The 24,442-nt window shown below is 43.9% G+C and overlaps 2 protein-coding genes across 2 annotated transcripts; both read left to right on the top strand.

Moving 5' to 3' along the window:
- Positions 1 to 7,600: 7,600 nt before the first annotated feature.
- Positions 7,601 to 15,171, top strand: LOC139165698 (olfactory receptor 5J3-like). The gene is made up of 3 exons (XM_070748963.1): positions 7,601 to 8,189; positions 11,556 to 11,663; positions 14,408 to 15,171. The coding sequence occupies exons 1-3, from the start codon at positions 7,601 to 7,603 to the stop codon at positions 15,169 to 15,171; spliced, it is 1,461 nt and encodes a 486-aa protein (XP_070605064.1).
- Positions 15,172 to 19,312: 4,141 nt separating this feature from the next.
- On the top strand, positions 19,313 to 20,254 carry LOC139165607 (olfactory receptor 5J3-like). The gene has a single exon (XM_070748851.1). It carries the CDS (start codon positions 19,328 to 19,330, stop codon positions 20,252 to 20,254), a length of 927 nt encoding a protein of 308 aa, XP_070604952.1. The 5' UTR covers positions 19,313 to 19,327.
- The last annotated feature ends 4,188 nt before the right edge of the window (positions 20,255 to 24,442 follow it).

Raw genomic sequence — 24,442 nt, 5'->3', positions numbered from 1 at the left:
CTCAGGTTCTTAAGTAGAAAATAGTTCTTAAGAAGAGGCAAAATAATCTTGAGCCACCCCCCAATGCAAAAGATTCTCCTCCACGTCCCCGCCACTAATTCCAGCCTCCCCCACCCTGCCTGTTCCCTTCTGTATCCCCACTGCCCGGTCTTTTTCCCTACCTCTACCACCGCTTGCAAGTTTCTTTGCCCTCTCCTGCAGCCCAGGCAGCAAGCTGGGCCAGGCAGCCAGAGCCCAGCACCGCCACAGCCGCTGTTGCTTCTGACTAGGGCTCTCAGGTGCATGGCCAGATTTGGCTGCTGCGCACGCACAGCAACTAAATTCTCACATGAGCGTTCTTGCACAAGTGAGATTTCAGCTATTTTCACAGTTCTTTTTTTAAAAAATCTGCTAAAATCGCCGGAATGTCACTGGCTGTGCCCATGAATGGCCGCAAATCAGCATGCACAGCTCCATTTTTGCTGCAGCTGCATGCACATTCCTATCGAAATTGCGTCACACCCCCCCCAGTTCCGGGGGTGCCCATCAGTGTTGCAGGTTGTGCCCTCTATAATCATCTTCCTGGGCAGCATCCCTTCCCTCATTTCCCAGGCACATTCAACGTACTACTACAGTTACAGATTTCAGTTTTTAATTCATTTAACTAATTTATATAGCCACTCCAATGAGTGCCCAACTCAGACTGCATGCTTCTTTAATAATGAATCAATAACAACAGTAAATAAATTAAAAGCAATAAAGAAAAATGTTTTAAAAATAATAACCGACAAAGATGTAAACCACCGAAAAGATCACCAAACCACTTCTTAACCGAAAGTCAAAGGAAAAATTGGAGCAAGTTCAAACCTCCTGAAGATGCTTTTAATGGAACATCATTGTGTGGAAAAAAGGAATTGGTAAAATATTAGTAATAAATAAAGAAGAAGTGATCTGCATTGAATACTACATTTCCCCTTGGTAAATACTTCAAACAATTGCAGTTTCATTTACTGAATCTTCACTGCTATAATTAACAGGAATCAGTAGATGGACCAGTTTGAAGCACTTTGGGGACACATTTCCCAAACCAATGTTTTTTCTCAGTAGAGTTTTTCTTCACTCCAAAGAGAGTAGAGGAAGATACTATTGCGGCGCAGGCGGAGTAACAGTCGGACACAAAGGTGTGGGTATAAATAGGGTCACTTTTATTAAACAAATTCAAATTAACTATTTAGCCAATTAACCACGTGACCTGCAAAGGTGCATAAATCAAATGGGGGCGGAGTTAACTTTCCAACAAACTCAATTGAGCAACTCTAGGGCGAAAGCTCCTTGCCCGGGTGCAGGGTCAGGTAAAATTACACCTGCCCCCTGCCTAATGCCACGCCCCCACGGCGTGTGGGATGGCTCGCCACTGGTCTCTGATACGCCACAGGCAGCGAGCCACAGGAGCGACCCCCTCCCCGAACCCAAGCCGGTCGAGCCCTGTAATCCGAGAAGGAGATCGCCCCTCACCTCAGTAGAGGTGCCCCTAAAGGAGATCACACAGTTGCTGCTTACGCCCATTTCCGCCCCCTTTCGGCCGTCCCCCCCCAGTGACCTTGAGGGGGGGCGCTAGTTGGTTAGACCACCCCCTAACCACACTCCCACGTACAGAGTGGAGTAGGCGAAAAAACAGCCACAATTCGGCCAATTCCTTGTGACTGCAAAAAATTCCTACTCGGCCCCACCGAGGGCGACCCATCATATGCACCCTGTAACAGAGGGAGGGTGGGCGGGTGTCCAGCGCCGGCGGGCAGGAGGCACTGCGCCACGAGGCAGCCCCTTTTATAGGGCTGCCTCCCTCCTGCCCGGTTCACTGGGTGACCACGCACCCAAACGACGCGCTGCGGCCCCCGGGGATGACGTGGGGGCCGCAGGCTCCGCCCCAACATGGCGGCCTCCTTCCCCGGCCCACGCCGCAACCCTCGCCAGCGGTGAGTCGCCGGCGGCATTGCGGCGCAGGCGGAGTAACAGTCGGACACAAAGGTGTGGGTATAAATAGGGTCACTTTTATTAAACAAATTCAAATTAACTATTTAGCCAATTAACCACGTGACCTGCAAAGGTGCATAAATCAAATGGGGGCGGAGTTAACTTTCCAACAAACTCAATTGAGCAACTCTAGGGCGAAAGCTCCTTGCCCGGGTGCAGGGTCAGGTAAAATTACACCTGCCCCCTGCCCAATGCCACGCCCCCACGGCGTGTGGGATGGCTCGCCACTGGTCTCTGATACGCCACAGGCAGCGAGCCACAGGAGCGACCCCCTCCCCGAACCCAAGCCGGTCGAGCCCTGTAATCCGAGAAGGAGATCGCCCCTCACCTCAGTAGAGGTGCCCCTAAAGGAGATCACACAGTTGCTGCTTATGCCCATTTCCGCCCCCTTTCGGCCACAGCAGGGGGTGAAATTATAAATTTATTCCCCCTGCTCCCCCCCCTGCACATGAATGTGCAGGCACCTCTGCAGGTCCGTTATGAATTTGTCATTCCCCTCGTCTGTCAAATGTACCCTGTCCCTTCTAAATAAAGCTAGCTGGGATGCTCTGATGTTGGGGTGACCTAACACTCCACCCCCCCGTCTGGAGTACCCATTCCTTCGCTGCCCTGTTAACTCTCTACCTGGCATCCTCCACCGCCTTGGGCTCTTGGCATACCTCCAGCACCTCCGTGGCAATATATGGTACACACGCGTGTGTCAGGCCACCTTTCCCAATTCACCAGCAACAGGTGGTTGCCACCAGTGTGCAACACCAAACAATCTGGGTCCGGCCCCTCATAGCTCCCAACTTTCCAAACGGGAGAGGCCCGTCTCAACGGAGACCTCCGAGCTCAAGCCCCTTCCACTGAAGCCCCAGTGACTCAGCAACCTCCACATTCCTGAAGATAATGTTGCAGCTGTACATCCAGCCGACATGCCACGCAGTGGCCGCAGTTTGCCACTGTGGGCAAAGGAAAGGGCGGCTCCTTCGCACTTAGCGCGTAACACGGTGGAGCAGGGCCAGGACCTAGAGAAACGATAAGAATAACAAGACAGTGTTATCCACCCGCTCCCCAAAAAAAAACAAAAACAAAAACGCTTGTACTCAGGTGCTTGAATCAACGCCACGAAAACCCACTGACTTTGATCCGCCACCGTATTCATTACTGTGCGGAGAACTTGCTGAAAACCGCAATCAGTACTGCTGAGGGAATACCACCCGATATCCTGCCAATGCTCCTGTAACGGCCCCCAACCGCTATTTGCTCAGTGGAGGCCCGTCTTACGGTACAAAGGGAACCATTCCCTGGCTTCCTCGCTGTACCTGGACTGGGTCCCTCACACCCAGGCCTCTGTCCTGTTAGATACGCCTGGCCGGTGATCAATCCACCATCTGCGTTACTGGAGACTCCGAGCACAACCGACGCGGTTGCCACAGCCCCCAATTTAACATCGATTTCCTGGCCCAGGGAACCGTACATGATCCACTACTGTGCGACCAGGACAGCACCTGGCATACCTCCGTGTCTCAAAGGCCATAGATTTGGCTGTCGAGTGAAACGGCCTTGCCTCGCTGGGTGAGAAGCTGGGTCTCCCCCAATGCCGCTGCCCCTGAAACTGGGTAATGTATAGCGGCTTACTAATTTCTCCCCCATCTGCGTCCTTTCCCAGGACCATCCCTTGATCATTCCCCGTGTCCTCAAATAGTTAGCCACCGGGTCTTTTGTTAGGAGAGCTAAGCCCCCCCTTGTTGCCCATACACGAGGGCGTGTAACCGTGTGATCCCCACCTGCACTCCTTTGCTTGAGCGATGGCGCCGCCCACCATTCTGGGTACCCTGTGCCCCCGCCCAAGCCATGTGGCTGCCAACCACCTGCCCATGCGCACATACTCCCTGCTAACAAACCGGGCCTTCTGTTGCTGTCTCGCTTCCCTGCCGCTGAACCAGCTGTGCCACCGTCGCAGCCCCATGTTCCTGTATTCCCCTCAGGCAGTCACCACACTCTTCTTCAGCCTTAAATTGTCTGGGAGACGAGCCAATAAGCTCCGTGGCCCTGCTCGTTCCCCCAGGGAATAGAATAGTAGCGAGAATTTTATGCAGGGAAGCAAAGGCCCCTGAAAATGCCTCCTCTACCGTTAGCGCATGCATTAGCTAGACCAACCTAACTTAATCATTATAACCATAGTATTAATGTTAACCTCCTAACACCCCCACTTCGATATAGCTGACTACAATTGAGGCTGGATCTTCTGCTGCTAAGTGAGTTTTATTTGATTTTACAACTTCTTTTGGCCAAAGTTCTTAAGTGAATCTGGCTGTCTACCTTTACTTTGTTAGTTAGAATGTCAAGGGTAGGTCATAAATGGTGATCACATGACCCCAGGATGCGGCAACCATCATAAATGTTTTGTCGTTGCCAAGGACCCAAAATTTGATCAAATGATCACAGTGTACTCTGCAATGGATTTAAGTGTGGGGACCATCCATACACCACTTTTTAAGCATCATTGTAACTTCAAACAGGCATTAAATGAATGGTTGTAAGTCATGGACTTCATGCCTTGAGTTCTGAGTCACTTCTGCTTAAATTAATCTTCTCCAGTGTTTCCCAATATCATGCTTTATAGTTCTATTGGAGTACAGTTCTGTCCATTTTTTGAACTGTAATCCAAGTTATGTTCTAAGAAGTCTTCTCTGTAGCAGCAGCAGAAAGATGGAATAAATCTTATATTAGAACTTTATTCAATTGTCACAAGACCACTGATTGGCTTAGAAATTTAGTTTATCATCTAATTCTTTAATAGTTAAGAATTTAAGTACAGCTTATAGAAACATAGAAACATAGAAGACTGACGGCATAAAAAGACCCCATGGTCCATCTAGTCTGCCCTGTTACTATTTCCTGTATTTTATCTTACAATGGATATAGAGTGGAACCCCGACATAAGAGCTGCTCTACTTAAGAGCAACTCGAGATAAGAGCTGGGAGGGGAGAGATATTTTTGTTCTACTTACAAGCCCAAATTCGAGATACAAGCGCCAAGGAGCTGTCTCCTGAAGCCAAACGCTAACTTCCGCGTTCGGCTTCAGGAGACAGCTGCGAAGCGGCGCGCGTGTTTTAAAAGGTTGCAGCCGGCCTGGGGGGCTCGGGGGGGTGCTTGCAGCTTTCTTTCTTGCTCTTTTTCTTTCTCTCTTTTACCTTCCCTTCCTCTATTTCTTCTTTTCTTTCTCCTTCCCACCTTCTTCCCTCTCTCCCTCCCTTCACTCATTCCTCTCTTACTCTCCCCTTTCATAAGTTTCCTTGCTTCCTTCCTCTGTTCCTGTCCCTTCCCCCTTTCTTTCTTTCTTTCTTTCTTTCTTTCTTTCTTTCTTTCTTGCTTGCTCTTTTTCTTTCTCTCTTTTACCTTCCCTTCCTCTATTTCTTCTTTTCTTTCTCCTTCCCACCTTCTTCCCTCCCTCCCTCCCTTCACTCATTCCTCTCTTACTCTCCCCTTTCATAAGTTTCCTTGCTTCCTTCCTCTGTTCCTGTCCCTTCCCCCTTTCTTTCTTTCTTTCTTTCTTTCTTTCTTGCTCTTTTTCTTTCTCTCTTTTACCTTCCCTTCCTCTATTTCTTCTTTTCTTTCTCCCTCCCACCTTCTTCCCTCCCTCCCTCCCTTCACTCATTCCTCTCTTACTCTCCCCTTTCATAAGTTTCCTTGCTTCCTTCCTCTGTTCCTGTCCCTTCCCTCTTTCCTTCCTTCCTTCCCACCCTCCGTCCATTCATTCACCCATTCCTCTCTTGATCGCTTAAAGCCGGTCCCTGGTGCAAAAAGGGTTGGGGACCTCTGTCCTACAGGATTGGGTGGCAGAGAAGTTGAACATATGTAAATTTAAAAGTTTAAGAAAGTTTACAAGTTAAGTGAAAGAAACTTCATTATTCATTTATATGTACATGTACATTTCTTCATTAAAAACATGTCTTTCTGCATAATTTAGACTAACTTTGTGAGTTTTTTGAGGGCTGGAACCAATTAAAATTATTTACATTAATTCCTATGGGGAAAAGTTGTTCGAGATAAGAGCTGCTCGACTTAAGAGCCCAGGTCCGGAACGAATTAAACTCGTATCTCGAGGTACCACTGTATGTTTATCCCAGGCATGTTTAAATTCGGTTACTGTGGATTTACCAACCACGTCTGCTGGAAGTTTGTTCCAAGGATCTACTACTCTTTCAGTAAAATAATACTTTCTCATGTTGCCTTTGATCTTTCCCCCAACTAACTTCAGATTGTGTCCCCATGAACCTATGCACCGACTACTTCTACTTTTAATCGTCGTTGCTAGAAAACCAAGCAATATTACAATGCATTTCTCAACAATAGAACCTATGTGGTAATTCATATGGGAAAAGTGACCATTTCAGAATGGATTTAGGCAGTAATCACTTTTTTTTCCTTTTTTTTTTTGAGTTGGAGAGGAGTTTTATAAAATAGGAAAGGGATGTAGGACCTATCCATATTTTTGTTCTTTCCAGATGTTGCTGTATTACAGCATTCCTAACCAGCATGTATAGTTCATAAATACTTGAAGGATGAAAATTATCAGAGGCACAATGGTTGTTCTGTGGTAGACCAGTGGACCACTTGATCCCTGAAGGTCTGGAATGGCCTATTGCTGATCTTAGTTGAATGAGCAAGACTGACTCCAAGAAAATCCTCTAATGTTATCATGGATATACAGAACTTTGAATCCGGTCTGAAGAAAGTTTCCCAAGGGAGAAAATTGGGACAAATGATCTCACTGAATTCTTTGCACCAAATGAGTCAGGTTATTGGATAGAATCCAGGACAGAATCAATCCCTGCTCATGTATGGTCAGCACTTGATTGTTGGGTTATGCCCAATTCTTGTTAATAATAAAGAAATAAAATAGATGTATTAGTACAGCCTTTATGCCAATGAGAATACTGTAGTGATAGTGCCAGATCACTGGTGAAAGGCTTTACGCTAAAGATATATCCAGAAACAGCTTAATTCAGATGAATGGCTTTGGAATCACCTTCAACCACAGCAATACACGAGCATGGAATAGAGTCAAACTAAATGTAAACTGCTCTAAACTCAACTGCAGAAAATACGACTGCAGCAATCGAGTGATCGATGCCTGAAATGCACTACCTGACTCTGGGGTTTCTTCCCCAAAACCCAAAAACTTTAACCTTAGATTGTCTATAGTTGACCTCTCCCTGTTTCTAAAATGTCTGTAAGGGGCATACATAAGCGCACTATCGGGCCTACTAGCACTGTCATATTGTCCTTTATTTTATCATTACTTGTTATGTTTATACAAACTACTATCTTATACATGTTTGACAAATAAATAAATAATTAAAATAAAATAAAAAATAGATCAAAATTTCTACAAACTATAGTAAGATAAGGGAAGTATAGCTCTAAGTTTACATCTCATGTTTATGGCAGTTTAATTATGGAACGAATGGCCATTGCTTGTGGTTTGTGTGACAAGCTATATTTGCATGCTTTATGTTAACTTAATTAAATCATCTCTCCATAAATATGTATCATCTTGCAATCATATTGCTTTTGCCATAAGTTTCTAGCTTTATGCTAGAGAAGATCAACAAATTCATTATCATTCCCTTCATAAATGAAGGAGCCTTTGGAGACAATGTTCCCATGCTCTGGTGTCAGAGCAACCACCCGGCGGCACACTGGCCGGGCAAACCCGGCCGGCAAGCCGTTGACGCCCCGCGCGCCCTGCCGCCATTTACACGATGCCGCGGAGGTGGGGGGGAGGAGGGGCGCCGGCACAGCAGCCATCTGACCCCCTCCTCCCTTTCCCAAGCAAGCCGCCGGCGAATCCTGCAATTTTCCGGCCGGCGCCGTCCTGCGCGCTGCCGGCAACGAACAAAGGAGAAGCGACGTCGCCACGAATGGCCCGTGCACGGGCGCTGGGCGCCGCCGCACCCCCACCCCTGTAGACCAGGGCCACCCCGGCGATCGCCATCGATCCCGGGGGCTTACAAACCGTCCACCTCAGTCCTCCCGTCGGGGAGAAAAGCGCGCTGGTCCCCCCTCGCCGTTCAGTCCTGCGGCGAGATCGGGGGGGAGCAAGAGATGTCCAGCGCCGGCGGGCAGGAGGCACTGCGCCACGAGGCAACCCCCTTTTATAGGGCTGCCTCCCTCCTGCCCGGTTCACTGGGTGACCACGCACCCAAACGACGCGCTGCGGCCCCCGGGGATGACGTGGGGGCCGCAGGCTCTGCCCCAACATGGCGGCCTCCTTCCCCGGCCCACGCCGCAACCCTCGCCAGCGGTGAGTCGCCGGCGGCATTGTCTGCAGAATTGTATAAAGCTGCTGAGTTACTGAATATAATGGAAAATATCTGAATTTCTTCAGAACAGTAAAAGGATATTAGTGTAAGTTTCAAAAACCTGCACTCAGACTCTTGAAAAAAAATTCAGATATTTTAAAATGTGAAAGATGCTATTAATCTGGAAGAAACCAAGTAAGTTTGATCATCATAAAGGCAACTATACAAGCATTTTGTTGATTTTGAGACTTTGATTTAGGAGTTCATGAGAACTATTTTGAGACAACTTACTTCAAAGAAAACTGGATATTCAGACAAGTGGCAGATCAATCCAGCACAGTAAGCATACATGTTGGTGCACGAGGCCAAGTAATTATGTAAATATAATCTTTTACACAGCTCAGATTGCCTTAGAAAAAAGAAGTGCTTAGGATGAGCACTCAAAACCTCAATATTTGCAAGGGGATTTTTTTGCTTTGGTTTAGTTTAGTTTTTTAAAAAATCTGAATGCATTGGAAAATTTAGAAATTCAGTGAGGAATTAATATACTCATTTGGCATAGAAGATGAGGTATTTTGAGATGAAACAAACAAATATTATGTTTATAGAGCTTTAGTGCTTCATTTTTAACTGTGATTTTAGTAACGGATGGTACAAAACAGGCATAAATAAAATAGATCTGTCACTGATATGGCAAAACCGAGATTGAAAAGAGAAGGGTTTAAAAATAAATCTCCAAATATTTTCACAGAAGTAGTTCTTAGAATGTGGCCTACCGTGTTTTTCAGAGTATAAGACATACCTTAGTTTGGGGTAGGAAAACAAGGAGAAAAATGTGCCTCTGACTTCCAGCAATTTGTCTCCCAGCAAACAGCAAACAGCACAGATGACATACATTGTTTGCTATGTATATAATAATTAAAAAAGACCGAGAGCCAGCTAGAGCTGAATTTATCGGGATTTCTATCCATTTGCTAACTCACTTCACATGGAAGCCATCCACCCACAATCAGCAAAGAAGGAATGCTGTAACCTGCTCTAGATGCAAGTTTAGCAAAAACTTCAGAAGAGAAGGATTTAGGGCAGGGGTCCCCAAACTTTTTACACAGAGGGCCAGTTCACTGTCCCTCGGACTGTTGGAGGGCCGGACTATAAAAAAAAACTATGAACAAATTCCTATGCACACTGCACATACCTTGTTTTAAAGTAAAAAAACAAAATGGAACATACTATTTAGAGGGGAGAGAAGGTCTGAAATTCGTATATGTTTATGTTTTGTTTTTAATTTTCTTTTGTTGACATCTGATTAGCTATAGAAGGTTTTCTTGGCTTATGAAAAATGTACAGTATAAAGAAAGAAGGAAGCACTTTGGCATAATGGTTAATAAGTTAGAAATATAATTGGTGTTGCACTTTTTGAAGGAACATTAAGGAGGAAATTTAATTAAAAGAAAATGAATGTAACTGGATGACAAAATTAGAAAAAAAAACTTTTGCAACTTTTTTGATGATTGATATTAGTTACTAACAAAATACTGCATTTTATTCATGGAAAATTAGATGGTACACTGTGTTGTTTGAATGTATGTTGAGAGAAATATTTAAAAAAATTACCCCCCCCTCAAAACAGTCCTTCCTTCCGCTGTCCCTCCATTCATTTCATTCTTCCTTCCTTCCTTCCTTGTTCCCACCATTTCTCCTTCCTTCCCTCCTTCATTCCTCTCCACTTCTCCTTCCCTCCCTCTCTTTCCCTTTTCTTTCTTTCTCTCTCTCTTTTCCCTGTGTTCTTGTCACTCACCGGTGGGCCGGATAAATAGCCTCAATGGGCCGCATGTGGCCCGTGGGCCATAGTTTGGGGACCGCTGATTTAGGGGTAGTGATTTCTGACAGTCTCAAAATGGGTGAGCAGTGTGGTCAGGCAGTAGGAAAAGCAAGTAGGACGCTTGGCTGCATAGCTAGAGGTATAACAAGCAGGAAGAGGGAGATTGTGATCCCGCTATATAGAGCGCTGGTGAGACCACATTTGGAATACTGTGTTCAGTTCTGGAGATCTCACCTACAAAAAGATATTGACAAAATTGAACGGGTCCAAAGATGGGCTACAAGAATGGTGGAAGGTCTTAAGCATAAAACTTATCAGGAAAGACTTAATGAACTCAATCTGTATAGTCTGGAGGACAGAAGGAAAAGGGGGGACATGATCGAAACATTTAAATATGTTAAAGGGTTAAATAAGGTTCAGGGGGGAAGTGTTTTTAATAGGAAAGTGAACACAAGAACAAGGGGACACAATCTGAAGTTAGTTGGGGGAAAGATCAAAAGCAACATGAGAAAATATTATTTTACTGAAAGAGTGGTAGCTCCTTGGAACAAACTTCCAGCAGACGTGGTTGGTAAATCCACAGTAACTGAATTTAAACATGCCTGGGATAGACATATATCCATTGTAAGATAAAACACAGGAAATAGTATAAGGGCAGACTAGATGGACCATGAGGTCTTTTTCTGCCGTCAGTCTTCTATGTTTCTATGTGGTTGAAATCAGAGTAATTGGGTAAGTTGAGGATGTTTGGGGGGCTTTCTGGTTTATCAGGATAGTGTAACAATCTCAATATTGCTCTGTACTGATGTTGAAGTAGTTATTCTTTATAGATGTAATTCAGGGACCGGTTCCAACTTACTTCGCTGCCAGTTAGCATCCTCCTGTGCCGTGTGGCCAAGCTCACACCTCATGAGTATACTACGTGCATGCATGGTACAAAACAAACCTGATTTTTTTTAAACCCCGAAAAAAATGGTGACCGCATGCATAGTGCCGGAAACTAAATTAAAAAATATTACAAATTCTATATTAAAAATAGATAGTGGTGCCCATGGACCGGCACCAACCAATCTGGTTTAGTGACATCATTGTGACTTCACCAGTGACCTTTACCAGTTCAGGCAAACCGGGAGGAACACACGCCTGATGTAATTCCATGTCTTCCTTCTAAGGACTTATTTTGGATCACAAATACTAGCTTTCTTTCATTTATTGAATTTGATTTGATTGTTCTTCAATAATAATCATGAGGAAACTTTGTAATATATCATCAGAATATTGGCAATGGCATACCAGCTTTATCTTTTTAGAGTTTAATTTTTAATCCTCCTTCCAGGATCTTATTTGGGATCACAGAAAATATCTCTTTATGTAGTTGAAATGCTAAGTGAATATGTAATTTATATTTATTTTATTTTCACAGTGTTGATGGAAAATAGCACACGGGTGTCAGAATTCATACTCACTGGGTTGTCAGAGGACCCACAGTTGCAGCTGATCCTTTTTGTGGCATTTCCTGCTGTTTACAGTGATCCCCCGCTCGTTGCGAGGGTTCCGTTCCAGGACCCCCGCAACGAGCGGGTTTTCGCGAAGTAGCGCTGCGGAAGTAAAAACACCATCTGCGCATGTGCAGATGGTGTTTTTAACTTCCGCAGCGCTAGCGAGGAGCCGAAGATTGGGGGCGGCGCGGCTGTTTTAAAATGTCGCCGCCGGCATGGGGGGCTTCCTAGCAGCCCCCCAAACCCGGGTTGGGGGTCCGGGGGGTGCTGGCAAGCCCCCCATGCCGGCGGCGACGTTTTAAAACAGCCGCGCCGCCCCCAATCTTCGGCTCCTCGCTAGCGGGCTTTCGAGATGAGTCCTGAAGCGAATTCGCTTCAGGACTCAGCTCGAAAGCGGCGAGAGCTAGCGCCCAGCCCCGTGACATTCGCTTTCCTGCCACCCGCAGCCGAGTGATCCTGGGCTCCTTCGCAACCTCGGAGAGCTTCCTGGGCATGAAAGCTCACGAAAACCAGGAAGCTCTCTGAGGTTGTGAAGGAGCCCACGATCACTCGGCTGCAGGCGGGAGGAAGGCGAATGCCACGGGGCTGGGCTCGGTTCCGTCCTCGGCTCCCCTCCTACCAGCCCCGCCGCGGAAGGCTCCATTCTGTTCCCTGAATGGAGACCGCCGGTCGCTCAATCGGGCCGGCAGGGAACAGAATGGAGCGTTCCGCAGCGGGGCTGCTAAGGGGGGGGAGCCGAGCCCAGCCCCGTGACATTCGCTTTCCTGCCACCCGCAGCCGAGTGATCCTGGGCTCCTTCGCAACCTCGGAGAGCTTCCTGGGCATGAAAGCTCACGAAAACCAGGAAGCTCTCTGAGGTTGCGAAGGAGCCCACGATCACTCGGCTGCAGGCGGGAGGAAGGCGAATGCCACGGGGCTGGGCTCGGTTCCGTCCTCGGCTCCCCTCCTACCAGCCCCACCGTGGAAGGCTCCATTCTGTTCCCTGAATGGAGACCGCCGGCCGCTCAATCGGGCCGGCAGGGAACAGAATGGAGCGTTCCGCGGCGGGGCTGCTAAGGGGGGGGAGCCGAGCCCAGCCCCGTGACATTCGCTTTCCTGCCACCCGCAGCCGAGTGATCCTGGGCTCCTTCGCAACCTCGGAGAGCTTCCTGGGCATGAAAGCTCACGAAAACCAGGAAGCTCTCTGAGGTTGCGAAGGAGCCCACGATCACTCGGCTGCAGGCGGGAGGAAGGCGAATGCCACGGGGCTGGGCTCGATTCCGTCCTCGGCTCCCCTCCTACCAGCCCTGCCGCGGAAGGCTCCATTCTGTTCCCTGAATGGAGACCGCCGGCCGCTCAATCGGGCCGGCAGGGAACAGAATGGAGCGTTCCGCGGCGGGGCTGCTAAGGGGGGGGAGCCGAGCCCAGCCCCGTGACATTCGCTTTCCTGCCACCCGCAGCTGAGTGATCCTGGGCTCCTTCGCAACCTCGGAGAGCTTCCTGGGCATGAAAGCTCACGAAAACCAGGAAGCTCTCTGAGGTTGCGAAGGAGCCCACGATCACTCGGCTGCAGGCGGGAGGAAGGCGAATGCCACGGGGCTGGGCTCGGTTCCGTCCTCGGCTCCCCTCCTACCAGCCCCACTGCGGAAGGCTCCATTCTGTTCCCTGAATGGAGACCGCCGGCCGCTCAATCGGGCCGGCAGGGAACAGAATGGAGCGTTCCGCGGCGGGGCTGCTAGGGGGGGGGAGCCGAGCCCAGCCCTGTGACATTCGCTTTCCTGCCACCCGCAGCCGAGTGATCCTGGGCTCCTTCGCAACCTCGGAGAGCTTCCTGGGCATGAAAGCTCACGAAAACCAGGAAGCTCTCTGAGGTTGCGAAGGAGCCCACGATCACTCGGCTGCAGGCGGGAGGAAGGCGAATGCCACGGGGCTGGGCTCGGTTATCCCCTCGGCTCCCCTCCTACCAGCCCCGCCGCGGAAGGCTCCATTCTGTTCCCTGAATCACTTTGAATCCAGCAGCTTCTGCTGGATACGGGCGGTGGGTGGGACGAGCGGTGAGGAAGCCAGGGGCTGTGGCAGCTCGCCCCCCCATCGCCCGTATCCAACAGAAGCGGCGGGATTCAAAGTGCTGGGGTGGGGTGGGGTGTCCCGACAGCCCCCCACCCCAGCACTTTGAATCCAGCAGCTTCTGCTGGATACGGGCGGTGGGTGGGACGAGCGGTGCGGAAGCCAGGGGTGTGGCAGCTCGCCCCCCCATCGCCCGTATCCAGCAGAAGCGGCGGGATTCAAAGGGATTCAAGGCTAACTTCTGCGCTTGGCTTGAGGACTCAGCTGGGAAGCGGCACGGGTGTTTTAAAAGGTCTCCGCCGGCATGGGGGGCTTCCTACCCCCCCGAACCCCCAACCCGGGTTTGGGGGGGTGCTAAGAAGCCCCCCATGCCGGCGGAGACCTTTTAAAACACCCGTGCCGCTTCCCAACTGAGTCCCGAAGCCAAACGAACCCGGGTGGCCGGGCGAGCAGCGAGCAAATGGCGGGTGGCCGGGCGAAGGGCGGGCGAACGGAGGGTGAGCGGGTGCTGGGGGGGGCTTCTCGCCCTCCCGCCAGCAAGAGGGGAAAGACCCAGGGAAGCCGCCCAGCAGCTGATCTGCCCGGCGGGGAACACCATCTACGCATGTGTGGCCATAGGAAAAAAGGGCGCACATGCGCAGATGGTGTTTTTACTTCCGGGTTGAAAAATTGCGATGTAGCCCATTCGCAATGGTCGGGGACGCAATAACCGGGGGATCACTGTATGCCATCACCCTGATGGGAAATGTGGGCATGATTGTCTTAATCAGAATCAGTCCTCAACTCCACACACAAATGTACTTTTTCCTCACCAGCTTATCTTTCCTGGATACCTGCTATTCAACAACGGTGACCCCAAAACTATTATCCAATCTTTTAAAAGAGAAGAAGTCCATTTCTTTTGCAAGTTGCTTTACTCAGCTCTACTTTTACGCCCTATTTGGAACCACAGAGTGCTACCTGCTAGCTGTGATGGCCTATGATCGTTACGTGGCTATCTGCAATCCACTACTTTACTGCATCACAATGTCCCAAAGAAAGTGTATTCAGCTGATGGCGATTTCCTACACAGCTGGGATCGTTAATGCTTTCATACACACAATGGCTGCATCTAGACTGTCCTACTGTGGCCCAAACATTGTTAACAATTTTTATTGTGATGTTCCTCCCCTCCTTGCTCTTTCTTGTTCTGATGTCAGTCTTAATGACCTACTATTATTTGCATCTGCAGGGTTCAATGTAATAGTTACAATCCTAACTGTACTCCCTTCCTACACTTATATCCTGGTCACCATTTTAAGGAACCGCTCTGCTTCAAGCCGTAGGAAAGCCTTTTCTACTTGTACATCACACCTTATGGTTATCACCATTTTCTATGGATGTAGTAGCTTTATGTATGCACGGCCAAGCTCTAGGCAGGATCCTCAGCTAGACCATTACTGCTATCATCTCTTAAACATGACCCCCCACTCTCTTTCCATGAGGCAAAATTAGGTTGACCATATCTTTTATATTCCATTGCCAAATGGGATATAAGGGTCATATTAAATGACTATATATCATAAATAGAAAAATAATTGCAGTAACAATTGAACAATAATAAGTCTATACAGTATTTAATTTAACAGGTAAATAAAATGCATGTGTGTGTCTACGGAGAGGGGCGGCATACAAATGTAATGAATGAATGAATGAATGAATGAATGAATGAATGAATGAATGAATGAATGAATAAATAAATAAATAATAAAAAAAAAGAAATGATGTCCAACTTCCTGCTGAATTTCCCATTGACTCTCCTTGCGGGAAGCTGGCAAGGAACATGGAAAACAGATTAGCATGACCGCAAGGATTCTGCAGCAGCCACTGTGGATAAAACTGGTCTGAACATCCTGATCTAATAAGGTCCCAGATATATTACACATTCTTGAAATTAATCAATTTTAGTTACCTTGGCTTGTTTGTAATATTGTGCTATAATCTTGCATTAATTTGAAGGTACAAACACATAAACAAAGTTGGAGTTTTGGAAATATGTCCTCTTGCACACCCACATGGTCATATTAATTATTCTGACTGTATTTCAATTTCTTAAATTTGGAATAAAAGTTTCAAGAAAACCCAATTAATTCAACTTCTAATAGTTGGAGCTTCCAGGTGAGGATCTAAAAGTTACCATGCAGCTGCCATTTCTAGAAAGCATTTGTTTTAAGATTAGAACTACTTAGGGAATAATAGCAAGGTTTCCCAGTAGAAAATATTCCCTTGCAGAAACAGCCAAGAAAGTGGTGTGACCAAATTAATTAAAAAAGACCTAGAGCCAATTAGAGTTGAATATATCTACTCACACACAAAAAATTTCCTAACTCATTTCGCATAGAAGCATCCACCCACAACCAGCCAAGAAAGAATGCTATAACCTGCTGTAGATGTGGTTGAGATCAGAGTAATTGGGTAAGTTGAGGATGTTTGGGGGTTTCTGGTTTATGAGGCTAGTGCAAGAATATCAAAATTGTTTTGTATTAATGTTGGAAGAACTATTATTTATATTGAAGAACAGTCAAATAAAATTCCACAAATGAAAGAAAGCTAGTATTTATGATCCAAAATAAGTCCTTAGAAGGAAGACTTGTATATATATATATACAATTTATTATAACATTGTTTCTTCATGATTATTATTGAAGAACATATACAAGGATGCTCGGATGCATAGCTAGAGGTATAACAAGCAGGAAGAGGGAGATTATGATCCTGCTATATAGAGTGCTGGTGAGACCACATTTGGAATACTGTGTTCAGTTCTGAAGACCTCACCTACAAAAAGATATTGACAAAATTGAACGGGTCTAAAGACGGGCTACAAGAATAGTGGAAGGTCTTAAGCATAAAACGTATGTTTGGGGGTTTCAGGTTTATGAGGCTAGTACAAGAATCTCAAAATTGTTCTGTATTAATGTTTTATTTATATTTATATTGTATTATTTATTTATATTGAATTATTTATATTGAAGAACAGTCAAATAAAATTCCACAAATGAAAGAAAGCTAGTATTTATGATCCAAAATAAGTCCTTAGAAGGAAGACTTGTATACTGTATATATACAATTTATTATAACATTGTTTCTTCGTGATTATTATTGTAGAACATATATATATGTTCTTCAATAATAATCACGAAGAAACAATGTTATAATAAATTGTGTGATCAGAATATTGACAATGGCACACACAGTTTTATCTTATTAGAACTTAATTTGTCAATCCTCCTTCCAAGATCTTGAAATCACAGAAAATAGTCTCTCTTTTTTTTTATAATTTTTTTTATTAATTTTCTTAAAATAAACAGACACACATACAAACATTAAACATAAAGTGGGGGTGCATTTCCCCCGCTTCTTTTGAAAGTATACATTCAAGTACAGAAAAAGAATACATAATTGAATATATGTTAAATGTTGAAAGGTCTGGTAATTTTGAGTTAAAGTTTTACAAATCTTAAGTACAATGTAAATATTAGGTAAAGTTCTTAATATATTGCTTATACGTAGACTAATATACCATAGTCATCAAAAAATACCTTTAATGTAGTTTTAACTACTATACTATTATACCATAATCATCAAACAAAACATTTAAACTGATTTCAACTACTATACGTATATAAACCAAAATTCTTAGTATGTTACTTATACATAAACTACTATATCTTAATCATCAAACAATACATTTAAACTAATATTAATATTGTTATCACCTAGGTAAAAACAAATACAAAGAATCAACTAAAAATAATATATCTTATTTTTTCTTATCTATCCATTTATAAACATTGTTCCATGTTTCATAAAATTTAGTATCTTCTTGATCATTTAATCGTCTTGTCATCATGTCCATTTCAGCGCAATCTAATATTTTAACTATAACTTCTTCTTCCTTGGGGATTTCTTCCCCCTTCCAATTTTGCGCATATATTATTCTAGCCGCAGTTAATATGTGTATAATTAACTAAAGAATTTCTTTCTTGTAAGTCTGATTAGTAATTCCTAATAAGTAGAATTCCGGGGTATTTTCTATATCTTGCTTCACTATTTCTTTTAGTATTTTCTCTATCATCTTCCAGTATATTTTAGCTTTACCACATGTCCACCATTGATGGTAATAGGTTCCTATTTCCTTCTTACATTTCCAGCATAATGGGGATGTTTTGGGAAACATTTTTGCTATCCTATTTGGTGGGAGATGCCATCTGTAGAACATTTTGATTTGGTTTTCTTTTAATGAGACTGATTTGGTCATTTTCCAGTTGTTAATCCAAACTTTCTCCCATGTGTCTATGTCTATTTCCTTGCCAATATTTCTACACCATCTTATCATAGTATCTTTTAAAGTCAACTCTATGTTTTTATGAGCAATGAGGAATTTATATATTTTCCCTATCATTTTTATTGGATTAGTAATAATTAGATTACTTAACAAATTTTTACTTTTATTAAAAATATAAAGAGTTTTATCCTTCTGGTATCTAGATCGAATCTGGGCATAATGCCATCAGTCTATTATTATCCCTTCTTCTTGTAATTTAATCCTAGATTTTAACTTCATCTGGTCGTTTAGTAATTCTTTATATCTATAAGATATTTTTTTGTCTTTTATGGACTTTGGATGCGTTATTGCTTCTAGGGGGGCAAGCCATTCTGGGATATTTAAGAAGTGATTTTTCTTTATGTCTTTCCAAACCTCTAGTAGATACTTCCTTAATGTATGTCTTTTAAAATATGAGTGGTTTTTTTCTTTGTCGTACCATATAAATGCATGCCATCCAAGCATGAGATCATGTCCTTCTAAATTTAATATTCTTTTGTTCTCTAGAGTTATCCAATCTCTAACCCATGTTAATGCAGCAGCCTGATAATATAATTTCCAATTTGGAAGGCCAAATCCTCCTCTTTCTTTGATATCTTCTAGGCAATTTATTTTTATCCTTGCTTTTTTCCCTTGCCATATAAATTTTTTAAAGTTTTAAAGTTTTAAATTTGTCAAAGTTTTAAAAAAGATTCCCCCTGGGTTTATTGGAATTACCTGGAAAAGAAATAAGACCTTAGGTAGAATGTTCATCTTAATTGTTGCCAGTCTTCCTAGAAATGATATTTTTAGGTTATTCCACATTGCTAAATCTTTTTTAATTTCTGTTAGTAACTTTGTGTAGTTATCATTTTTTAATGTTATTGTTTTCGCTGTTAAGTTTATTCCTAGGTATTTTACTTTTTTAACAATCTTTATTCCAGAAATGCTTTCTAGTTTAGTTTCTTGTGTTTTATTCATATTTTTAGTTAAAAAATGTGTTTTATTTTTGTTTATCTTTAAACCTGCTACTTTTCCATATTGTTCAATAGCTTGCAATAATATGGGGACTGTTGTTATCGGTTCTTCAATTATAAACGTTAAGTCGTCTGCAAAGGCTTGGACTTTATAAGTTTCGTCTCCTACAGTTAGGCCTTTTATTTTAGAATCTGCTCTTATTTTAATTAGTAGAGTTTCAAGAATCATAATAAATAGCAATGGTGATATAGAAAATAGTCTCTTATGTAGTTGAAATGTTAAGAGAACATGTAACATTGAATACTATATTTTATTTTCACAGTGTTAATGGGAAATAGCACACGGGTGACAGAATTCATACTCACTGGGTTGTCAGAGGATCCACGCTTGCAGCTAATCCTTTTTGTGGTATTTTTTGCTATTTATGCCATCACCCTGATGGGAAATGTGGGCATGATTGTCTTAATCAGAACCAGCCCTCAACTCCACACACCAATGTACTTTTTCCTTACCAGCTTATCTTTCCTGGATACCTGTTATTCAACAACGGTTACTCCAAACTTTCTATCCAATCTTTTAAAAGAGAAGAAGTCCATTTCCTTTGCAAGTTGTTTTACTCAGCTTTACTTTTATGGCCTTTTTGCCACTACAGAGAGCTACCTCCTAGCTGTGATGGCCTATGATCGCTACGTGGCAATCTGCAATCCACTTCTCTACTTCATCACAATGTCCCGAAGGAAGTGTGTTCAGCTGATAGCAGTTGCCTACATTGCTGGGATCATTAATACTTCTGTACACACAGTGGCTGCAACTAGACTGTCATTCTGTGGCCCAAACATCATTAAGAGTTTTTATTGTGAGGCCCCTCCCCTTTTCGCTCTTTCCTGCTCAGATGTCAGTCTTAATTATCTGTTGGTTTTTATTCTTGTTGGATTTAATTTAATTGCAACAAGTATGACTATTTTCACTTCCTACGCTTATATCCTAGTCACTATTTTAAAGATCCATTCTTCTGCAAGCCGTAAGAAAGCCTTTTCCACTTGTACATCTCATCTCATGGTTATCACCATCTTCTACGGTGGTCTCAGCTTTATGTATGTACAACCCAGCTCTAGACAGAATCTTTATCTAGATCAAATGGCCTCAGTGTTCTATGTAGTTGTGACCCCCATGCTCAACCCATTAATCTACAGCATCAGGAACCAGGAGGTAAGGCGTATCCTAGGAAGAAAATTTCATGTTCAACACTTTTAAAAGACATTGCTTTTTGCCAAAATTTAGTTTTACATAAAGGCTGTTCTATTGGCAAATATTTTTTATCACTGTGTTTCATTAAATAATAAACCATTATGCTGTACAGTTTCCTTAGGACTCTCATAGTAACTATATATTTCCTTTCAAGTTCAAAAAAAATAGAAATCTTAAAAAAATACCTTATTTTGCAGTAGCTATCATGCCAAAATTATTATCATTTAGAAAGGAATAACAGGCCATTTTCTGTTTACAAAGCAGGGAGCAAAGCACAAACAGGGGGGAAAAAGAACAGAGAGAATAAGTTCTCCAGAGTTAGAACATAGCTGGCATTTATATTTGGTTAATTCCAGGCTGATCTTCCCTTTTTAGTGTTCTTAGCTGGATACCAGATACCAATCATTCTTGTGCACCTTACTACCATAGTAAATGCTGCTTGGATCCAAATACAGTAATACCTCATGATACGAACTTAATTGGTGCAAGGAGGAGGTTCGTAAGACGAAAGGTTCGTAAGACGAAACATTGTTTCTCATAGGAAACAATGTAAAGTCAATTAATCCGTGCAACCAAAACCCCCCCGCAAAAAAACGGCTTTTGGCGACTGCTGGGAAGCCGCGCGGCTGTTTTAAAAGGTGACAGCCGGCCTGGGGGGCTTCCCAGCACCCCCCCGAACCCGGGTTCGGGGTTCGGGGGGTGCTGGCAAGCCCCCCAGGCTGGCTGCGACCTTTTAAAACAGCCGCGCTGCTTCCCAGCTGTCTCCTGAAGCCAAACGCTAAAGCCGAACTTCCGCGTTCGGCTTCGGGAGACAGCTGGGAAGCGGCGCGGCTGTTTTAAAAGGTGACAGCCGGGCTGGGGGGCTTCCCAGCAACCTCCCGAACCGAACCCGGGGTTCAGAAAAATTTTGCCTCTTCTTACGAACTTTGTTCGAGTTACGAACCGGCGTTCGGGAGGCTTCTGGGAAGCCCCGCCGCCCGGCTGTCACCTTTTAAAACAGCCGCGCGGCTTCCCAGCAGTCTCCGAACGCCGGTTCATAACTCGAAAAAAGTTCGTAAGGAGAGGCAAAATTTTTCTGAACCCTGGGTTCGTATCACGAGTTGTTCGTAAGACGAGGGGTTCGTATCTTGAGGTACCATTGTATAGTCCTATTTGGAAAAGGACAAATTTTATACTGTACATAAATTATTTCAGCTTGCTTTAACAAGCTTTCTGAAATTTACTTTTAAAGGAGAAATTGCCCATTCCAAGGGGAAATAATAATAATAATAATTATTATTATTTATTAGATTTTTATCCGCCCCACTCCGTAGACTCGGGGTGGCTCACAACACAATAAAAACAGTTCATAACAAATCTAATACTTTACAATTTAAAAATATTTTAAAAACCCCATTATTAAACAGACATACATACAAGCATACCATACATAAATTGTATAAATTGTATTGTATAGGCCCAGGGGAGATATTTCAGTTCCCCCATGCCTGACGACAAAGGTGGGTTTTAAGGAGTTTACGAAAGGCAAGGAGGGTAGGGGCAGTTCTAATCTCTGGGGGGAGCTGGTTCCAGAGAGTCGGGGCCGCCACAGAGAAAGCTCTTCCCCTGGGTCCCGCCAACTGACATTGTTTAGTTGACGGGACCTGGAGAAGGCCCACTCTGTGGGACCTAATCGGTCGCTGGGATTCGTGTGGCAGAAGGCGGTCTCAGAGATATTCTGGTCCAATAATCTGTAAATTCAGATAAAACAATGTTATGATAAACAGTGGCACTGGGAATTTATGAATATGTTTATAAGTAACTAATCATGGGAACATGTAAAACTAGAAGGGAAATCAAAACTTTGTGCCTTTTGCGCAATAACAGTAACAGTAACAACAGAGTTGTAAGGGTCCTTGGAGGTCTTGTAGTCCAACCCCCTTCGTAGGCAGGAAACCCTACACTACTTCAGATAGATGGTTATTCAACATCTTCTTGAAAACTTCCAGTGTTGGAGCATTCACAACTACTGGAGGCAGGCTGTTCCACTGATTAATTGTTCTAATTGTCAGGAAATTACTCCTTAGTTCTAAGTTACTTCTCTGCTTGTTTAGTTTCCACCCATTGCTTCTTGTTCTACCCTCAGGTGCTTTGGAGAATATGTTGATTCCTTCTTCTTTGTGGCAACCCCTGAGATATTGGAATACTGCTATCATGTCTCCTCTGGTCCTTCTTTTCATTAAACTAGCCATGGCCAGTTCTTGCGACCATTCTTCATATGTTTTCGCCTCTAGTCCCCTTATCATCTTTGTCGCTCTTCTCTGCACTCTTTCTAGAGTCTCAACATCCTTTTTGCATTGTGGCGACCAAAACTGAATGCAGTATTCCAAGTGTGGCCTTATCAAGGCCTTATAAATAATATTAACACTTCATGTGATCTCGATTCTATCCCTCTGTTAATGCAGCCTAGAACTGTGTTGGCTTTTTTGGCAACTGCAAACACTGCTGGCTCATATTTAAATGGTTGTCCACTAGGACTCCAAGATCCCTGTCATAGTTACTACTGTTGAGCAAGGTGCCACATATACTGTACCTGTGCATTTTGTTTTTCTTGTCTAAATGTAGAACCTTACTTTTTTCACCATTGAATTTCATTTGTAAGCTCCTTAAAACCCACCTCTGTCATCAGGCTTGGGAAAACTGAACTACCCTTTTCCCTCTAGGCCTATACAATTTATGCAAGGTATGTTTGTGTGTATTAATAAGGTTTTAATAAGGGTTTTTTAATTATTTTAAACATTAGATTTGTTACATGCTGTTTATTACTACTGTTAGCCGCCCCGATTCTACCGAGAGGGGCGGCATACAAATCTAATAAATAAATAAATAAACAAATAAATAAACAAATAAATAAATAAATAAATTTTGTTAGATAGCACCCATTGTTCAAGTTTGTCAAGATCCTTCTGTATTTTGCACCTATCTTCTAGAATATTGGCTATTCCTGCTGGTTTGGTATCATCTGCAAGTTTGATAAGTTCCCCATGTATCCTTGCCCAAGTCATTGATGAAGATATTGAAGAATACTGGGCCTAAAACAGAGCCTTGGGGTACTCCACTGCATCTCTCCATGTAGATGTAGTTCCATTGAGCACTACGCATTGAGTGTGGTTGGTTAAACAGTTTTGAATCCATCTGCTGGTGTTGCTGTCCATCCCACATTTTTCTACTTTATTTAGTAGTAGGTTATGGTCTACTTTGTCAAAAGCCTTACTGAAGTCCAAGTAAACCACATCAACAGCATTCCCCTGGTCCACTGATTTTGTCACTTTGTTAAAGAATGCAATAAGATTAGTCTGGCATGATCTGTTTTTGACAAACCCATCTTGGCTTTTGGTTATTAATTTGTTTGCTTCTGGGTGTTTGTTGACTCGTTGCTTGATTATCTTTTCAAAAATCTTCCCTCATATTGAAGTCAGGCTGATAGGTCTGTAGTTTCCTGGATCTGTTTTTTTCCCCTTCCTTGAAGATGGGAACTACATCAGCTCTTTTCCAGTCCTCTGGCAATTCCTCTGTGCTCCAGGATCTTTGAAATATATAGTTCAGTGGTTCTGAGATCTCGTTGCCAGTTCCTTCAGAACCTTATGGGGGTAGGCAAGCTGTTGTGTTCGTTTAAAAAAATACAGAAAAACGCTGATTGGTTAAGATGTGGCTAAATTTAGGTTGCCGCCAAAAACAAACGGTTGTCAGTAAAAAAAACCCGCGCATATGCAAAGGTATAAATAGGGCAACAGACTAGCCGTTGCCCTTGTTGGGAGTTGCTATTGAGAGGAACAGTTGGTTGTTGTATTCTGGAAGTAAATAATGCTTTTGAACAAACAGAAGTCTCCGGTGCAGTGATTTAACAGTGACGACGAGGAGGTCGAACTCCCGCTAAGCAACCATGACCTTGGTCATGGCTCCACCACTGCCTTTCTTCAATCAGGACTCAGAATCCTGGACATCGTACATGTCCAAATTTCAGATTTTCTTACAAGCGAGTAACCTGCAGGATGCTGAAGATGACAGAAAGCGAGCTATATTTTTAAGTTATTGCAGACTGGCAATTTATAGCTTAGCCTCTACTCTGATCGACCCAGATACTTTGGAAACCGTTGCTTGGACCACCCTTCAAACAAGCTTGCCACACACTTTCAACCAACAACTCCAGTTCGA

The sequence above is a fragment of the Erythrolamprus reginae genome, chromosome 1, assembly GCF_031021105.1.
Source record: "Erythrolamprus reginae isolate rEryReg1 chromosome 1, rEryReg1.hap1, whole genome shotgun sequence".
Taxonomy (NCBI): Eukaryota; Metazoa; Chordata; class Lepidosauria; order Squamata; family Dipsadidae; genus Erythrolamprus; species Erythrolamprus reginae.
This window is presented reverse-complemented; position numbering and strand designations above follow the sequence as displayed.